Source organism: Paralichthys olivaceus, chromosome 24 (genome assembly GCF_024713975.1).
Source record: "Paralichthys olivaceus isolate ysfri-2021 chromosome 24, ASM2471397v2, whole genome shotgun sequence".
NCBI lineage: Eukaryota > Metazoa > Chordata > Actinopteri > Pleuronectiformes > Paralichthyidae > Paralichthys > Paralichthys olivaceus.
Genome location: NC_091116.1, coordinates 14,721,367 through 14,741,681, shown reverse-complemented (window position 1 = coordinate 14,741,681; position 20,315 = coordinate 14,721,367). Strand labels below are relative to the sequence as shown.

Below are 20,315 nucleotides of genomic sequence, written 5' to 3'. Positions count from 1 at the left end.
TGCGACCACCGCCGATATGTTACTTGGTTTGCATCCATCGGGCAAGGAGTTAATATCGGCCATTTATGACAAACTGACGGGCATAAAACAGGCTCCTCTGGACATAATTACAACTGCTTGGGAGCAGGATTTAAACTTTCAACTGTCAAACGATGTATGGGATTCCATTATCAGGTTGGTAAATACAACATCTCTCTGTGCACCTCACTGCCTGTTACAGTTTAAGGTGATGCACAGGGCTCATATATCTAAAGCCAAATTATCTACCGGACGTTGATCCTTTCTTACATTGATCCTTTATGTGATAAATTTAAGAGAGGTGAGACCTCGCTTATTCACATGTTTTGGACCAAGCCTGGAAAGATTGCCCTTTTCGGCACCACTGGTGAAGATGACACGCGCCTCACTCCAACCGAAAGCCACACACTGTCCTTTGCCTCGCTTTTGGCTAGGCGTGCGATTCTATTGAGGTGGAGGGATGCTGCCCCGCCCACACACACTCAGTGGTTAAGGGACATCAAGTCCTGTCTAGACCTTGAAAAGATCCATTATTCAGTTTGGGACTGGAGAAAGAAGTTCCAGAAGGTATGGGGACCTTTCCTGAAATACTTTGAGAACCTTAAGTCAAATTGAAGTATCTGCCCCTATTCCTTTCCTTTGTTTTGCTTTTTGTCCGTTTCTATCAGTTAGTGTCTGCATCAGTCAATGTCTAAATTTGCCTTCTTCTACTTATTTACCTTTATTTATTTATCTATTCATCCTGGTTTTTTTTTTATTTACTTATTTTATTTTTATTATTTATTTATCTTGCAACTCAATCCTTGACTTCCAGCAGTTCCCTACAACACTCCAGGAATAATACCCCTCAGGAATCATGGTTTGTAGGTGTGGTTAGTGGGAGGGGAGGGATGTTTATGTTGAATCACTCTGAAAAATGTATAATGTATGAACATTAGGGGTGTAACGATTCGTTTTAACGATTCGATTCGAATGACGATTCGTGGCTGCCAAAACGATTCAAGGATGATATTGGTTCATTTAGAACAATACGATTCGAAACAATTCAGTGACTTGAAATCGATTCAGTAACTTTTTAGCTAAAAATTCAACTAGTGTGACTGAAATACATACCTGGATACTGGACAGTACAGGTGAAGTTTCCTAGATTCTTGTTGTTTCTTGTAAGGGAATCAGGTATAAATTATGGATATAAACATGTTTAACGCCTTTATCATTAAAAGGTCTAAAAAACCACATCCATATAAAGTCTGACGTGCTTAAATCCAACGCGTTATTTCCTAGTATCGATACAATCGATTGATTACCTTTTAAAACGATGTTAGATCGATATATGTCGTCCGGAAGGCCAACTTGCCGAGCACAGATCGATGTAGTTGGATCGTAGGAATATAAATCGATACATAGAAGATGAATCGTTACACCCCTAATGAAAATGTATGTATATGTGATGTGATACATGTAAAATTCAATAAAAATATCTGAGAGACAAAAAAAAGTACCTCATCAATGATCTAAAGAATATGACTAAAATTGAACAATCATATGACATCTATGCGGGACTCACAAATTAGAAACACGTACGAAAGAAAACCCAAGAATAAATGATATCAACAAACTTTGACTTACTTTTAAGTAAACTTATCAAAAACGTAGAAAGTCATTTCAACAAAGCCTGTGTGACTAAGGGGATATGTGAAAGTGGAGAGCATTAATGGCGTTGGCCAGTGCGTTGCCCCTGGCTTCCCATTTCAAATGCCCAGCCGCCAGATGAAGCAAAGGGTGTCATCAAGATCATTTAATAAATCATAACCATTTCTTAACTTGGCCACAAAGCGTCCCCCACCTGAGCGCAGCATCATCAGGTATTGTCTCTCTCTCCTCTTCCTCCTCCTTCCAGCGGCTTCCGTCTAGCAAGCTTCTCCGGCCCAAGAGCATCCAATTTCTGTGAGTTTGTTTCCATGATGACAAGAACAGTGCAGGCACAAGAATCTCTGCAATAGAGGAGGAGGAAGAGCTGTTTAAAATGAAAAGCCATGAGCTGTCTGTCTCTCTGCGGTGACTCTGTCCCTGGTGCTGAAACCCAAACAGTTCGGTTCAACTGATATGACAACATTTTGTCAATAATTTATATATTTTAGTATACAAATATATATATACACAAATACATTTAAAGTGTTAACATATTTTTTTACCTTCAATAAGCTATAATATATAAATAACTCACTAACTGATAAATATTTCTACAATTATTAATAACTATAAATTACTACAGCTGTTTGTTTTGAAATTAGTTAGGGGATTCATTCATGTGTCAGGGTTGTGACAGAAACTGGCTTCCTGTAGTGTTTCACAATAACAGCATCCCAATGGAGGAAAATAGATAATTTCTCCTAGAACACTTGGCAGACATTTATTGTGAAGACTTGAAATGGATGTGATGTCAAAGGAAATGACAAGAAACTGTTGAAATAAAATAATCTGCTTAATAAATTCAACTTGTTTAACTGAGTAATGAAAACCAATGAACATCCTACTAAAACACTCTGGATTGATCTGTATAATGTTTATTTGTAATGAATGAATGTATTAATGCACCATTAACATTATTAATTATCAGTTATTTATGTTTCCTGATTTCAAATACTTAATTTTCAAATGTTACATTGGTGTAGAATTAATAATTTATTATCCAACATGTTTTTTTACATTAAGAATTTAAATTATTTGAATCATTGTCATTTCATTAAAATAAATAGCATTATATGTTTATTTTAAATTTGACCTTTTACTATTCTAACCCAAACATAAAAGCAATTCTGAATGACGTTCAATATTTTATAGTGTATGGAAAAAAAGACAGTAAAATATAATAATTGTATGAAAAAAATTATTGATCAGGATTAATTAAATCTCATATTCAGTAAACATTGTAATATTGATTATTAATATGAATAATTATTAGTGTTATCTTAAAGCTGATAGATAATTGTTAAAGAAAAAAATAATAATTTCTATTATTCGGTATTAATGTGTGTGTGCGTGTGTGTGTGTGTTTGTGTTTAAGAGAGTGTGGTGGGCGGAGCCTGTGGCAGCAGAGGGTTCATTGTCTGATGAGGCAGAGAGTGAGCAGAAGGAGGGAGGGTTGAGCGAGGTAGACAAAGACTGGAGCTGGAGGAGAGTGAGAAAGAGAGAGAGACAAAGAGGAGGGAGGACGACTCTCTCTTTCTTTCTTCATGTGGGGGAGGAGAGGGGGAGGATTAACCGGCTGATCCGACACACACACACACACACACACACACACACATTTCATATTAACACTCACACACCACAGCAGAACGAAGCTTCTCCTCCTCCTCATCATCATCATCCTCAGCAGCAGCAGTGGAGGCAGCAAGGACGACAGACAAAGAGACAGACAGAGAGAGAGAGAGACAGGCCTCCTCAGCTACCTCAACTGCCCGTCGGTGATGGCCGACCACATGTGTGTGTGTGTGTTGTAGGTGGGTGTGTTCTGTGTGTGTGAGATGGGTAACACAGAGAGCATGGAGAGCCAGTTGGCTGTGATCCGCTCCAGAGCAGCTCCAGTCCGACTCCCAATGCCCGACCCAGCCGAGCTGGAGGAACGGTTCTCAATTGCACTGGTGAGTACATGTGCGCGCACGCACACACACACACACACACACACACACACACACACACACACACACACACACACACACACACACACACACACACACACAGGGAGAGAGCGATTACAGATTACACGCTATATACTCACTTAACAAAACATACCCACAGCAATCAGACAATATATATACACACACAATAGTATACACACAATCATCTATACACTGTGTATACACACATAATATATATATATATATTGTGTGTGTATACACACACACAGAAACGAATCAGCACCGCCTACTGGTTGATGGACCAGTCAAATGACACTGTACGGCCAGACCAGTGTAGGCACCACCTGAACGAACAAGAAGGAAAACTATGACTTGATGCTGCACACATGATCCTGGAATATTAGGAACGACATCTGTACATACTCGGAACTTCCTCATTAACTCAATGAGACACAAATTAACATCAAGAGCAGCAGAGACAGTGGAGATGCTGTCCTCACAGCTGTTCTACACAGGTCTGACTCCTCAGTCACATCAACACAGAGTGGATATGGATACCAGCACAAACGTGGAGCAACCGTCAGCCGCCTTCTCTACATTGACATTAGGCTGTACGTGAAGAATGAGCCAGAAATCTATCTTATCTACATCATCAGGATGTATAGCAACAATAAGAGGCAAAGAGTAAGTCAATCACTGTCAAGAACCTACAGACAGAACAACAGGTCCTGAAGAGTGAGCTGAATGGAAAGAGCAACATCTGAGCCATCAATAGATACGTCCTGCTGATTATCGGATATCTTGCTGACATAAAAACCTGATATCAAGACAAAGCATGAAGGGTTTCACCCACATCCAGCATCCTGAGGTGGTGTCAATGGTGACCAGAGCACCTCGGGCTGTCATCCCCCAAAAGAGTGACTCCAGATTCCAGGAACAACAACTGATATTTGTGTCCTGAAAAGCTAAGATACTGCCTAACCCTGAGACTCACCCACACAGGGGCAAGTGGGGAACATGAACACACACACTAGGGATGGAACGTTTTATGAAAACCGTCCGAACCGTTCGGTTCGACTGACTCGGTTCAATTCTCGTGTTGCGTTCGGTTTATGCGCTACTCCTTTTTCTCATAGGTGAAGCGCGTACACTCCAGATCAGAAGGTGGCGGTACTGCGCCTAAAGCCAACCACCAGTAGTAAACAACAAGAAGCAGCGAAGCAGCGTAGCCGGGTGTAGCAGATATTAAAAGAGTATTGGGTCAGTTGTTGTGGAGAATAGTGTGGGTATGGCGAGTGGTAAAGAACCAGAGTTAGAAGATGCACCAACAGCACTTTATAGGTCTGATGTGTGGGACCACTTTGCATTTAGAGTGACCTACAATGACGGCGGTAAGAAAGTTGTTGACAAAAATGCGACAGTGTGCAAGCATTGTGCAACACGTGTTGTTTAAGCTAACAGCAACACGACCAACAAGTCAGCTCACCTGCAGAGACATCATCCCAGTGAGACAATTGGCAGCGCAAGGAGGAGAGGGAGAGAGTCGACAGGACAACTTCTACTCCCCTCAGCTTTTAAACAGCCATACGGTGAGACAAGTCAGATAGGGTGAAATGCATAACTAAAGGAGTGGGATATTTCATAGCCAAAGATATGCAGGGACCTAAGTCTAGTGTTGATAGAGCCTATGCTTCTTTGTTAAACATAATTTACAATGCACGATATGATACAAAACTTTGTTTGCCAAATAAATGAAGTACATGTTGGAACTAGCAATGTCTCCTGTCTTGCAATGCCAGAATCTCACCTACATTTAACCGAAGACTGTCACAATGATGTATCAAATGTCGGACTGCTTCATTCTTTCAGTTTTAAGCTGACTATACAACCGCGACCACAAAACCGTGAACCGAAGATTTTGTGAACCATGATGCACACACACACACACAGAGAGAGAGAGAGAGAGAGAGAGAGAGAGCGATAATTTATGGCTTATATTAAGGTGTTAACTGTTTGTGTGTTTTAGAATTCAATGAACCTGCCTCCCGATAAGGTGCGTCTTCTGCGTTCCTATGACAACGAGAAGAAGTGGGAGCTGATTTGTGATCAGGTAGGTGGTACAAATAAAATAAATGAGTTTGAATTGTAACCAGGGTTATGGAGGTCAACGGTCAGAAACACATTTATATGTACCTTTAAAGTTCATATAGATTTTTGTGACATCACAGTTTAAACAATCAGCTGATCAACCAATCACACCTTTTTAAAGACTGTGTTACCTACAAACATAGTCAACCCCCCCCCTCAATAAATATCAGTTTTCTGAATCTATCAACCGAAACACTGGGGGCCTCATCATATGTTCGTGTTTCGGTTTTGCTGTTTTTATGACGGGCTCGGGCCCCTGTATCATGTCTTTGAGCTAAGGAAACAGGATTTAAATGTTTTTTATTCACTCTACTAATGTTGTTGTTGTTGAGAGAGATAAAACATTTAAATCCTCGTTTCCTTAGCTCAAAGAATGATACAGGGGCCCGAGCCCCCGTCATAAAAACAGCAAAACCGAAACACCGAACATATGATGAGGCCCCCCAGTGTTTCGGTTGATAGATTCAGAAACATGTAATTTATTGAGGGGGGGGGTTGACTATGTTTGTAGGTAACACAGTCTTTAAAAGGTCACACCTACATTCAGAAACTCAGAGGCTTCCTAGACCCGGCCGTCACTCGCAAGGTGAGCTGGGAAATGTAGTTTAACATCTACATTTCATTCGAAGACATTTTAACATCATTGCCCACCAGAGGTTACTGTCTGTCATAAACCTACCCGTCTCTCTTCCTGTCTCTTTGCAGAAGTTCAGAAGACGAGTTCAGGAGTCGACTCAAACTCTCAGAGAACTCGAGATCTCTCTTCGTACGAATCATATCGGGTACCTGTCTCTCTGACCTATCTTTAGCAACCTGTCTCTCTCTCTCTCTCTACCTAACCTGTCTGTCTATCTTTCTGCAGGTGGGTCAGAGAGTTCCTGAACGAGGAGAACCGAGGTCTGGACGTTCTGGTCGAATATCTCTCATTCGCTCAGTACGCCGTCACGTGAGTTTGTCAACACATGTCAGATTCTACATGTCTAACTGATAATGAATGTACTTGATCAATAAACTGTCTGATTCAGTTCTGATTTTATATATTAGTATGTATTTGAATTTAGAGCTATGTAACTATATTTTAATATTTATAGTATGTAAGGATGTAATGATATTTATATCTATTTAACTATGTTTTGAATATATAACATGTTTATATCTATACATATGTATAACAATTTATTATATTTAATAAATATAGTATAAATAACCCTAGTGATGTTTTGTTTCATCCAAATTCTACAAATTATGTTTTTCTTATAAAATACTTTTTATTTAAAACCTTTATATTTAAATGCTTTATATTTACATCAGGAGTGGGCAGCCATGTTTTTTACAGTAGGCCAAACTGGTTTTTATGACAACTGAAGCTACCACGGGTGTTCAGCTGCAACACCACACTTCACCACTAAATCCACACATATATTTGGTTATTAATATTCAGATTTGATGGCGAGCAGTCGGAGGTCGGAGGTGACGTCTCATCCATCGACTCTCCCTGGAGTCGGTCCATAGAGGATCTCCATGGCGACTGTAGCCTCCCGTCTCCGTCGTCCTCTGTCCCCAGAGCAGCTCGCCACTCCATCAGGTACCACTTTATAATATCAAATGAGTATAAGTATAAAATGTATACCACTCACCAGGTGACCTCTGTCGTCGTGGTTACAGCTCCGCTCTGGTGACTCGCTCCAACACGCTGCCAAGTCGTCGGACTCTGAAGAATTCTCGACTGGTCTGTAAGAAAGACGACGTCCATGTTTGTGTGATGTGTCTGAGAGCGATCATGAACTACCAGGTAAAAAAAAAAGGTCATGTGACATGATCAACTAATCAATCATGTTGGATAAATAATCAATGTGGAAAAGCTACATTCTTTGGGTCCATGTGATTGTTCCTCAGTACGGCTTCAACATGGTGATGTCACATCCTCACGCCGTCAACGAGATTGCTCTGAGCCTTAACAACAGGAACCCAAGGTCAGACCTTCATAATAAAACCAAACTTACTGCACACTAAAACTCCAGTCCTTCAATATAAAACCCAAAGTCCTTCAAAATAAAAGTCCACAATCATTGAAAATAAAACTACAGTTCTTCAAAATAAAACTACAATCCTTCAAACAAAAACTCCAGTACTTCAAAATAAAACTTCATCACAGCATATATATCATTAATCCTGTAAAGGTAAGTGTGGGGAGGGGGGTGTAATAAATCTGTCTAACTCTCTCTGACCCCACCCCCAGGACGAAGGCTCTCGTGCTCGAGCTCTTGGCCGCCGTGTGTTTGGTCAGAGGAGGTCATGACATCATCCTTTCAGCCTTTGACAACTTTAAAACTGTAAATAACCTTTGAACTTTATTCTCTTTAATATTGTCCAGAATGGTCAATTGATTGATTGATTGATTGATTGATTGATTGATTGATTGATTGGTTTGTTGAAGGTGTGTTCAGAGTCGATGCGGTTCGAGAAGTTAATGGAACATTTTAAGAACGAAGACGACAACATCGACTTCTTGGTGCGTTGATCAATAAAATCATATTTAATTTGAATTAATGACGTCACCTTCTCCTCGTCACGATCAAATTATTGAAACATTCTTTAACAGAGTCTTACAAAATAAAGTGTGTGAAAGTGACAAGACTTACCTGTTACATCACTGTGACATCAGGTGAATCAGTGCTTGTTACTATGGTGACAGGTGGCGTGTATGCAGTTCATTAACATCGTGGTTCATTCTGTGGAGGACATGAACTTCAGGGTTCATCTTCAGTACGACTTCACCAAACTGAACCTGGACGAGCACCTGGAGGTAACACGTCACCCAATCATACCACCTCTGTGCAACACACCTGTCTACCTCACCTCTATCCCGCTGTCTCCCTCGCCTGTCTTTTTCACCAGAGGCTGAAGCACACAGAGAGCGACAGGCTGCAGGTGCAGATTCAGGCATACCTGGACAACGTGTTCGACGTCGGGACGCTGCTCGAAGACGCAGAGACGAAAACCGCTGCTCTGGAGAGAGTGGAAGAGCTGGAGGACAGCCTGGGCACGGTGAGACACACAGGTGGAGAGACAGATCGTTACACAGACAGACAAGTGTTGCACTGACCAGGACCTGTCTCCCTTTCTTTGTCCTCAGATGTCTGAGCGTCTCCTGGACGTAGAAAACGAAGCGATGCTGAAAATTGTTGAACTGGAGAAACAATTGATGCAAACAAACAAGGAGCTGGATCACTTGCGGGTCAGTGCTGTTACCATGGAAACACACCATCCGTCACCGTTCAGACACAACATTTTGTACATGATGATGTTAAGGAACAGTCATGTTGCAATTTTTCATTTGATCAGTAAACAACAGTTTTCTTTTAACACATTTTTCACAATGTCAGGTCAACCATGACCTAACATCAACCAACTAAACCCATGTTCCCTGTAAAATCTTTTACTGTCGCTGAAACACGTGTGACCTGTAACATGTTGTAAAGTCACTGAAACATGTATTGCCTCTGCAGGACGTGTACGCCAACACCAACTCTCAGGTGCACACATTGCGGCGGATAGTGCGCGAGAAGGACCAGACAATCCGGCGTCAGAGTCGTCTGGAGCGTCAGGCTCAGGAGGCACAGCACGCCGGAGGACCCGGAGCTCCTCAACCCCAGAGAGGAGAGGGTGACGGGGGCGTGACTGACTCTGCCTCCCCCTCACCTCCCCCCTGCCCTAACCTGTCACCAAGGTAACAAAGATGTTTTCCTCAGGAGACCATAGCTACGAGAGTGAAGAATGTTTTTAATGTCCCTATTTGTGAAAGATATTATATATTAACAGATTCTGAAAATAAGAATCATTGTGACCATGAAATTATAAAGGACCAAGAAAAGAACCCTGAGGATCCCTCATGTAACTATTACAACAATCATATATACTTACTATCATTGATATGACTATTACCTTTACTATTACTATTATTGTGATTATAAATAGTTACAACTAAATTAATTAACTGGGATGTAGATAAGATAGAGAAACTTTAAGTTTCTTTAAAGTGGCTGATAATTACAGCAGTTCTATAAACAGTCTGTTTTATAGTTATTGTTGATCGATTTATTATTGATCAATGGGTTAGGGGGATGGGGGGGTTAGGGGTTAAATATCAGGGGGGTTAGGCCTATCCTATCACTGTAACCACTGACTGAGCAATTTGTTCATTAATATTTGATCATTGATTTCTGCAGCCCTGAGACCATCGCCTATCACAACATGGGGGCGGGTGAAGCTCCAGGCATGCAAGCCCCACCCCCTCCACCTCCTCCACCACCAATGCCAGACACAGGTACGTTTCAACTCGACCAATCAGAACACTCGTGTGATCAATTGTTTTTTACATCACCTGAAATTAAACTTTTCTTTTTCTCTTCATCGTTAAAGTGTCCAACGGTCTTTACCCCTCGCCTCCTGCTCCTGCTCCTCCCCCGCCCCCACCCCCTCCTCCCCCTCCCTGTCGGACCAGCGAGCTCTCCTCCATCCCAACGCCCCCTCCTCCTCCCCCTGTGGCCCCCCCTCTTCCGGGGTCAGGGGGGTCACCTACGGTCATCTTTAACTCGGGACTCGCAGGTGAGTGTCACAGGTTAAAGTTCGCAGGTTGAAATTTTTTCTGAACAATCAAAATCAAGGAAAAGTCAACTATAATCTGTGATAACATGTCGATGTTTCTGACCTGTTCCTCAGAGGGTCCACTCAAGTTATTTTGTAAGTTCACTTGTATGTTCTATGTTCTATGTTATAGTTGCATTTCCTATCTCGCCATTTCCATGTCACAGTTTCAACATCATTTCATTACCTGGAAACTTCATCCGACCAAAGAGATGATCTGTTCAGTTTCCACCTGTTCACCTAAAAAAAACAAAAAAACACAGTTATGATAATTATGTCAATAACTAGTAACTGACCTGACCTATATTGGTTAGTTAACTCTCTCTCACACACACACGCACGCACGCACGCACGCACATTTCCTTTCCTCAGTCAGTCTCTCTTTTGTGACAGGGTTAGGTCAAACACAGAAACAAAATGAAAACACCCTCACATTGTGTCAAACATTCAAACATGTTCTACACATGTTCTAAACATGTTAGTGGTAAGATTAACAGTAGCTCAGATAAACATGTAAACATACAGAGCACTGGTTAAAACATGATGAATGAACACCTGCTCAGCGACACTATGCTAACCCTAACAGTGCTAGTTCAGTTCATCACAAACACCTCATAGTTTCAAGATTTAAATTTTGTTTCGTCGTCCAGTCTTTCTGCACCTCTCACCTGTCTGTAGCACAGCGGCTGCTCGGATTGGATACTGGAGCGCCGCCAGACTTTATTCATTTGAGATGAACTTGATCATCTGTGATCAGCCAGTGGCTGCAGGGATTGAGTACAAAAACACAGACGTCAAGTCAGACACTTTTCACGTCTCGTAGCATCACAGACAAGAACAAAGACCGATCTCACAGCTTTTCGTTTTTATTTGCAGGGGAAACAGTTTTCCTCGTGTTTTAGAACAAAGAAGTTGAACATTTTTGTCCTTCATTAATCAGCACATTAGAAACATTAAATACACACACATGAAATAACAGAAAACAACAGATACGCACTGCCAGTGGTTATAATATATATATAATATATATGTATATATATTTTATTACCTTGATTTAATTGGGGTATATGAGATGGATATTGTTTTGTATAAATATAAAAATATAGGGTTCAGCTTCTAACAACTTACATTTATGGAGCAGAAAACATCATAATTCTTTAAAACATAAGATACATCAGTGAAGCCTTCATCAAATCAGAGCAGAGTTGTGATGTCACAGCTGCAGAACATCCTTCTGACTGTCTGCTGGCTCCCGCCATATTAAGGTCACGTGACCTGGTGATATTTTGCAGTGCTGGGTGAAGTCGGACAAAATTCTACCCATCATGCATCATGTTCAGTCAGGGCTGCATCAAGTCTAACACCTTTTACAGGGAGATCCTACATCTGTGTCCTCCCCTGTCTGTCTGTCTGTCTGTGTCTCTGTGTCCTCCCCTGTCTGTCTGTCTGTGTATCTGTGTCCTCACCTGTCTGTCTGTCTGTCTGTGTCTCTGTGTCCTCCCCTGTCTGTCTGTCTGTGTATCTGTGTCCTCACCTGTCTGTCTGTCTGTCTGTCTGTCTGTGTCTCTGTGTCCTCCCCTGTCTGTCTGTCTGTGTCACTGTATCCTCACCTGTCTGCTGTCTGTGTCCTCACCTGTCTTTCTGTCTGTCTATCTGTGTCCTCACCTGTCTGTCTGTCTGTCTGTGTCTCTGTGTCCTCATCTGTCTGTCTGTCTGTCTGTCTGTCCTCGCCTGTCTGTCTGTCTGTTTGTTTGTCTGCGTCTCTGTGTCCTCACCTGTCTGTCTGTCTGACTGTGTCCTCACCTGTCTGTCTGTCTGTCTGTCTGTGTCTCTGTGTCCTCGCCTGTCTGTCTGTCTGTCTGTTTGTTTGTCTGCGTCTCTGTGTCCTCACCTGTCTGTCTGTCTGTCTGTCTGTCTGTGTCCTCATCTGTCTGTCTGTCTGTCTGTCTGTGTCTCTGTGTCCTCGCCTGTCTGTCTGTCTGTCTGTTTGTTTGTCTGCGTCTCTGTGTCCTCACCTGTCTGTCTGTCTGTCTGTCTGTGTCCTCACCTGTCTGTCTGTCTGTCTGTCTGTGTCTCTGTGTCCTCGCCTGTCTGTCTCTGTTACATCACTGAAAATGGGGATAGAGATGTTAAGAACTTAACTGTAATTGAATTTGCACAAAACAATTACATAGGAGGAGAGCCACAGGAGTAGAGAGTGAATACCTCATTTACACGAAAGTATTCAAAGTATTCCCTGAGATATTTCTCACTGTCTCTCATACTATCAAGCAAACCTATCTTAATCGCAGTGCTCACACATAACAACCTTCAGAACTCAGTTAAAGTGCATAAAACAAATCATACACATAAAAGAAAAAAAAGCGCCAACACCACATATTAGCATCTGCGTACGGATAGATTCACAAAATGGCGTCTCCACTTGACACCGCTACAACTACACTGGTCTTTCTCGCGCGCGCGCGCACACACTCACTTCAGTTCTGTCAGCAACAACTCACCTGTAGCATCTCCTGTAACATCTCCTGTAGCATCTCCTGTAGCATCTCCTGTAGCATCTCCTGTAGCATCTCCTGTAACATCTCCTGTAGCATCTCCTGTAGCATCTCCTGTAGCATCTCCTGTAACATCTCCTGTAGCATCTCCTGTAACATCTCCTGTAGCATCTCCTGTAACATCTCCTGTAGCATCTCCTGTAACATCTCCTGTAGCATCTCCTGTAGCATCTCCTGTAGCATCTCCTGTAGCATCCTCCAGAAACTCGTTGATGTTGAAAACTCAGACAAACATGTTCACTCAGTTCAAAGTTTAACGCGAACCTGAACGTGCGCAGAACCGCGACAGGTGGGCGGAGCCATAAGGTATCGATCTCAGACTCAAGATCAAGACCAACATGTCGATCACAGATTAACACGATTACAGTTTAAATCACACAATAAGGAACAAAGTCAATGTAAGAGAAACACCAGTTTATTACATGTCATTTAATATGTTACTTTATATGTCATTTAATGTCTGTCTGTCTGTCTGTCTATTACATGTCATTTAATATGTCATTTAATATGTTACTTTATATGTCATTTAATGTCTGTCTGTCTGTCTGTCTATTACATGTCATTTAATATGTTACTTTATATGTCATTTAATGTCTGTCTGTCTGACTGTCTATTACATGTCATTTAATATGTTACTTTATATGTCATTTCATGTCTGTCTGTCTGTCTGTCTGTCTGTCTGTCTATTACATGTCATTTAATATGTCATTTAATATGTCATTTAATATGTCATTTAATATGTTACTTTATATGTCATTTAATGTCTGTCTGTCTGTCTGTCTGTCTGTCTATTACATGTCATTTAATATGTTACTTTATATGTCATTTAATGTCTGTCTGTCTGTCTGTCTGTCTATTACATGTCATTTAATATGTTACTTTATATGTCATTTAATGTCTGTCTGTCTGTCTGTCTATTACATGTCATTTAATATGTTACTTTATATGTCATTTAATGTCTGTCTGTCTGTCTGTCTATTACATGTCATTTAATATGTCATTTAATATGTTACTTTATATGTCATTTAATGTCTGTCTGTCTGTCTGTCTATTACATGTCATTTAATATGTTACTTTATATGTCATTTCATGTCTGTCTGTCTGTCTGTCTGTCTGTCTGTCTATTACATGTCATTTAATATGTCATTTAATATGTCATTTAATATGTCATTTAATATGTTACTTTATATGTCATTTAATGTCTGTCTGTCTGTCTGTCTGTCTGTCTATTACATGTCATTTAATATGTTACTTTATATGTCATTTAATGTCTGTCTGTCTGTCTGTCTGTCTGTCTATTACATGTCATTTAATATGTCATTTAATGTTACTTTATGTGTCATTTAATGTCATGTCATTTAATATTATCCAAAGTGACTGTCTCTGTGTGTCCTCACCTGTCTGTGATTCTGTTCCCTCACCTGTCTGTCTCTGTGTGTCCTCAACTGTCGGTGATTCTGTACCCTCATTTGTCTGTCTCTGTGTGTCCTCACCTACCTGTTTGTCTGTCTATCTGTTTCTCTCTCTCTGACCTGTTTGTTTCTCACAGCGGTGAAGATCAAGAAGCCAATCCAGACTAAGTTCCGGATGCCGGTGTTGAACTGGGTCGCTCTGAAGCCGAGTCAGATCAACGGAACTGTTTTCAACGACATCGACGACGAGTCCATCCTTCAGGTGAGTTTTTACATATGATCACAACATGTGATCATATGTAATCAATAACATGTGTTTCTAATGACCTGTCTGCCTCTCAGGCCCTGGACGTGGAGGAGTTTGAGGAGCTCTTTAAGACAAAGGCTCAGGGTCCAGCTGTCGACTTGACTTTGTCACGACAGAAACTTCCTCAGAAAAGTGCGTCAAAGGTTTCACTGCTCGAAGCAAATCGGTCTAAAAATCTTGCCATCACGCTGAGGAAAGCTGGCCAGGGCCCAGAGGTCATCTGTCGAGCCATCCACACGTAGGTCACCCTGCACCAATCAGAACACGTGTCAATAATAAACAGTTAACAAGTTTAAAGAAATAACTCAGATGTGTTCTTGCTCCTGATTGGATGCCAGGTGCCCATATTCTGTGAAATGTATTTATTCAACTGGAACAAACCCCTTGAGTTGTGTTCTCAAGAGGGTCCCACAAAAAACAAATAATCATGAAACAAACAACAACAAGCAATCCAAGACACAACAGTAATAGAACAGACACAAACAACAACAAAACACAACACAAGGGACGACAGTTTACAACCAAGGAGAAAAAGTACAAAAATAAAGTAAGAAAAAAGAGAAGAAAAATGGATCAATGTGAAAGGAAATAATAGTGACATGGTGAATTGTATTACTGAAAACATAGACAGTCGGATTTGACATAAGAAACCAAACATTTTTAAAAACGTGGAAAGATGAGAGCAAACAGTTGTTTATAGGTAGGTGATTCCAATCGGAGGGAGCCTGAAACATAAAAGCTTTTTTGCTGACTGCTTTGTTAACAAATGGGACTGTAAAGTGAAAGTGGTCCCAGCTTCTAAGTGTGTAATTGGATAATCAAATTGAATAGACTTAAAAATAAATTGGTAAGAGTGAAATTGAAGTCTTTTGTCTAAAGGGAGCCACCTGAGTGTTTCAAAAATAATACATTGGCTGGATTAAGTGGCTGGATATCAGTTTTGGATGAATCATGATAATCATGACAATGTCAGCGTAGTCCATTATTGGTTTTTTAAGTTTTTTTCTGACATCCGCAGGTTGAACATGACAGGTAGATTCACTTTCTACTTCCTGTTTGTGCAGGTTCGACCTGCGGACGGTGCGCGTGGACTTTGTTGAGTGTTTGATGCGTTTCCTGCCGACGGAGGCCGAAGTGAAGACGCTACGTCAGTATGAGAGAGATAGGAAACCAGTGGAGGCACTGAGTGACGAAGATCGATTCATGATGCAGTTCAGTCGCATCGAACGACTCAGTCAACGCATGAGCATCATGACCTTCATGGGAAACTTTGCAGACAACGTCCAGATGTTAACCCCGGTAAGACAGACAGGAAAACCGAAGGGCAGACAGATAGGCACATGGAGGGACAGACAGTCAGAGGGACAGACAGCCAGACAGACAGATAGAAAGGCAGGCAGACATGAAGACAGACAGGCAGACAGATAGACAGGCAGATAGACAGACAGACAGACAGACAGACAGATAGAGGGACAGTCAGACAGGCAGATAGATACACATTCAGGCAGACATGAAGACAGACATATAGACAGATAGGCACATGGAGGGACTGACAGTCAGAAGGACAGACAGGCAGATTGATAGGCAGGCAGACATGAAGACAGACAGATAGACAGACAGGCAGACAGACAGGTAAATGGGACCCGTCTCACTGTCTTGTGTTTCCTCAGCAACTTCACGCCATCATCGCTGCTTCAATTTCTATCAAATCATCTCAGAAGCTGAAAAAGATTCTGGAGGTTTGTTGACTATAAATATACATCTACATTAATTTTATATATTCTAGTATCAGGGTTAATTTTATATATGTTTATATACAGTATGTGTGTATTTGAATATATATATACATATATATTTTGTTTCAGATCATCTTGGCTTTGGGAAACTACATGAACAGTAGTAAAAGAGGAGCAGTGTATGGATTTAAACTACAGAGTCTCGACCTGGTAACACACACACACACACATACACACACACACATATACAAATACATACACACACACACACACATGTATGTATATATATATATATATATATATATATGTATACATACATACACATGTATGTATATATATATACATACGTGTATGTATACACAGCCAGCACGACACAACATTACACACGTTTACAATATAATATATCATACAACAGGACATAATGATAAATAATGAACAGAACATTACAAACACACACATTTACGGGGGAGTGAACTTGTTTTATATTACGTGTGTGTCTGTGTGTGTGTGTTTGTGTAGCTGCTGGACACAAAGTCGACCGACAGGAAACAGACGTTGCTTCATTACATCTCAAACGTTGTAAGAGAGAAATATTCGTCTGTGTCTCTGTTTTACAACGAACTTCACTACATTGACAAAGCTGCTGCAGGTGAGTCTGTCAGCATATCAAAGTGCTGCTTACACACCATGTGAGCCACCTGTGTGTGAACCATAGGTGTGAACTGAGTCTATCAGCCAATCACAGAGGTGCTCACTAACCCAACGTTTGTGTGTGTGTGTGTGTGTGTGTGTGTGTAGTGAGTCTGGAAAATGTGTTGTGTGATGTGAAAGAGCTGCAGCGAGGGATGGAACTGACCTGGAGAGAGTTCAGTGTTCAACACAACGCGACGCTCAAAGATTTCATCAGCAGGAATGAATCACGACTCAGCAAACTGCAGGAGGATGCACGCATCGCACAGGTGAGTCTACACATACATACAAAGTAAAACTACAATTGATAATAATGTACTCGTGTTTACAAAGTTTACACTGTAAAAACTAAGATGGTTAAAATCTTTAGGATGCTTTTGAGGATGCAGTCAAGTTTTTTGGAGAAAGCTCCAAGACGATGCCACCATCAGTATTCTTCCCCATCTTTGTTCGCTTCATTAAAGCATACAGGGTGAGTAAACACGACTCATCTCAGGTTATTTCTGCATGTGACTTCCTAAATGTGACTTCCTGTGTGTCACTTTCTATGTTCAGCTGGCTGAGGACGAGAATGAGCAGCGGCGGCGTCAGGAGCAGATGTTGTTGGAAAAACTGGAGCAGGAGGAGCAGCAGGAAGAGGAAGAGACAAAGGTGAGACTTTGACCTCTGACCTTGTGTCATCATCTAGACAGTCTGTGATTGGTCTGAATAACTCCCCTCCCCCACTCCTCCAGTCTCCGTCTCACAGGGGGAAGCGTCAGCAGAAGGAACTGATCACTGAGCTGAGACGACGACAGGGGAAAGACAGCCGGCATGTTTACGAGGGGAAGGACGGGGCGATCGAGGACATTATCACAGGTAAACATTCTGATCAGGTGGACACACTTCACACCTGCCACTCCCCATCTGTCGCCTGATTGGCTGTTTGTTTTCTTACCTGCAGCTCTGAAGACCGTCCCCTTTACGGCTCGATCGGCCAAACGCAGCTCTCGCTTCTTCTGTGACCCCGCCCACTCTGAGGAGCACTACTGAGAGACAGGAGGGAAGTCTTCAGCTGGCCACGCCCACTTCTAATGGATGGGACCAATTAGCACTTTGAACTTTCTGATTGATCGATGTGAATGAATAATTTTATGGTTAGTTCGTCACACACTCTGGACCCAGACGACCCCTGACCAAGCAGAACACTGTAAAAAAAATTATTTACCTCCAGAAACTAAAACTGAACCTCCTCCTCAGTGCTGAAGAAGATCATGTGGACCGACCAAAAGCTATTGACTCAAAGGTCTGGAAGTTCCAGACTCTAAAACATCTTATCTACAAAAGTTTGAAAAAAAATATATATATACTTCGTTGAAATGAAATAGAAAGAAATGTTTAAAAAAGTCTGTCCCGCACATTTGACCACAGGAGGCACTGTACAGAGTTCTGATGAGTTGGTATTGTTTAAGATGATAATCAATGGTAAATAATCAAGTTATAATCCAACCCTGGTCAATGAGTAATCAATTGACTCTCTGTCATGTGAAGAGAGGGGGCGCCACCTCCAATAAAGTCCAGTCTTGAGTTCCACTCAGTCAGTGGTTTTGTGGTTGTTCTGGATTCAGTCAGTCTGTGTCGTGTACAGGGTTCTAGTCATTTCACTACTCTGAGTTCTACTGTTGTGCTCTACTGTTCTCTCTGACCTGACAGAGCCAAGGACACTTCCTGTTTATTAATGTTCATCATGAACAGAATCAAACTGTTTTTCTGTGACTCAACCCGACCCCTTCACTCCTGCTGTTAGCCTGTTAGCTAGCAGGACAGTCACAGGATTCCAGAATCCAGGAACTTTGAGGTTCTGGTTCTAAATGTGGAATCTGTTGAGTTCAGCTATGTTCAGTCTGAAGCATCACAGGGTTGTCAGGATTGAACCAATCATGTGGTGTTGTCCTGCAGTGTGTTTGTGAAACGTCCCGGACTTGCAGTAGCGACTTGTGTCTGAGATTGACAAAAGTGACTTATATTTGACTGACGACAGTGGCTCATGTCTCAGATTGACTGACGACAGCAACTTGTGTCTCAGACTGACTGCGGACAGCGACTTGTGTTTGACTGACAACAGTGACTCGTGTCTCAGATTGACTGAGGACAGCGACTTGTGTCTCAGACCGAGGACAGCGACTTGGGCCTCAGACTGACAACAGTGACTCATGTCTCAGATTGACGACAATGACCTTTATCCACACTTCACCCCCATCATGAAAGTCATTTTTTAACCTTTATTTCAATTGAAAATAAGTCAAACAGCACAAAGTTTTTCTACGTGTACAAACATTTTATAGAAAGTTGTGTAGCAATGCTCGTAACGTGTTTGTTGGTGATTCTGCACTTGGTGTGTCAATAAAACGCACCTGACCACATGACACTGCCTAAGAGTCACATGATCTGATGAACTACAGCACCCACAGACCTCAGAGCCACGTCTTAATGTATATAAGGCGGCTCTACAAAGCAAGAGCAGAGTCACAGCCCCATCCCACCCAGAATTCCTCCGTCCCTGAACTGCAACGTTTTACTTATTAACTTTTTTAATGCTAAAATTCTAACCATTACAAATAAAATCTACAATCTCCTGCCCTCAGTTGACACTAATACACCATCACGTGCAGAAATCTCAGAAACAGATGAGAATCCTGTTATTTATTTAGACAGCTTCTCTCTGATCACCCTTGATCAGCTGACCACAACAATCCCATCTTCTAAACCCACAACTTGTATCTTCATCTCATTCATTCAGTCATTCACATTCACTGTTTTGAGTCAATGTGTCCGTCCTTGTCCTGTTGGATCTCAGTGCAGCATTCAACACAATCAATCATCACATTTTATTACAGAAACTAGAACAGTTAATTTAAGGAACTGCCCTAACCTGGTTAAATCCTATTTTTTTTAGATTGATTCCAATTTGTGCAAATTAATGATGAGTCATCTGTGAGCACCAAAGTTAACCCCGGTGTTCCTCAGGGTTCTGTGCTCGGCCCTCTTGTATATTCTCATTATGTATGCTTCCACTAGGAAATGTTATCAGGGCAAACTGTAAATTTCCACTGCTATGTGGATGACACCCAGTTATACTTATCAATAAAACCAGAACAGTATTATCAATTAACTTAACTTCA

The 20,315-nt window shown here is 41.4% G+C and overlaps 1 protein-coding gene across 3 annotated transcripts; it reads left to right on the top strand.

Moving 5' to 3' along the window:
* The first annotated feature begins 7,257 nt into the window (after positions 1–7,257).
* On the top strand, positions 7,258–19,559 carry fmnl2b (formin-like 2b). 3 transcript variants are annotated; one of them, XM_069520713.1, is made up of 23 exons: positions 7,258–7,392; positions 7,473–7,599; positions 7,704–7,780; positions 8,047–8,140; positions 8,245–8,319; positions 8,503–8,613; positions 8,706–8,855; positions 8,944–9,045; positions 9,317–9,537; positions 10,037–10,134; positions 10,230–10,415; positions 10,530–10,550; positions 14,559–14,683; positions 14,764–14,966; positions 15,793–16,027; positions 16,399–16,467; positions 16,594–16,674; positions 16,984–17,113; positions 17,263–17,423; positions 17,525–17,626; positions 17,710–17,805; positions 17,889–18,012; positions 18,098–19,559. In XM_069520713.1, exons 2-23 carry the CDS (start codon positions 7,570–7,572, stop codon positions 18,184–18,186), a joined length of 2,580 nt encoding a protein of 859 aa, XP_069376814.1. In that variant the 5' UTR covers positions 7,258–7,392; positions 7,473–7,569; the 3' UTR covers positions 18,187–19,559. The 3 variants fall into 3 exon arrangements, with proteins under 3 accessions (XP_069376814.1, XP_069376813.1, XP_069376815.1); XM_069520712.1 differs by lacking the exon at positions 7,258–7,392 and having other exon boundaries at positions 7,497–7,780; XM_069520714.1 differs by lacking the exons at positions 7,258–7,392; positions 7,473–7,599; positions 16,984–17,113; ... (3 more) ...; positions 17,889–18,012; positions 18,098–19,559 and adding an exon at positions 16,828–16,901 and having other exon boundaries at positions 7,614–7,780; positions 16,594–16,789.
* Positions 19,560–20,315: the final 756 nt, after the last annotated feature.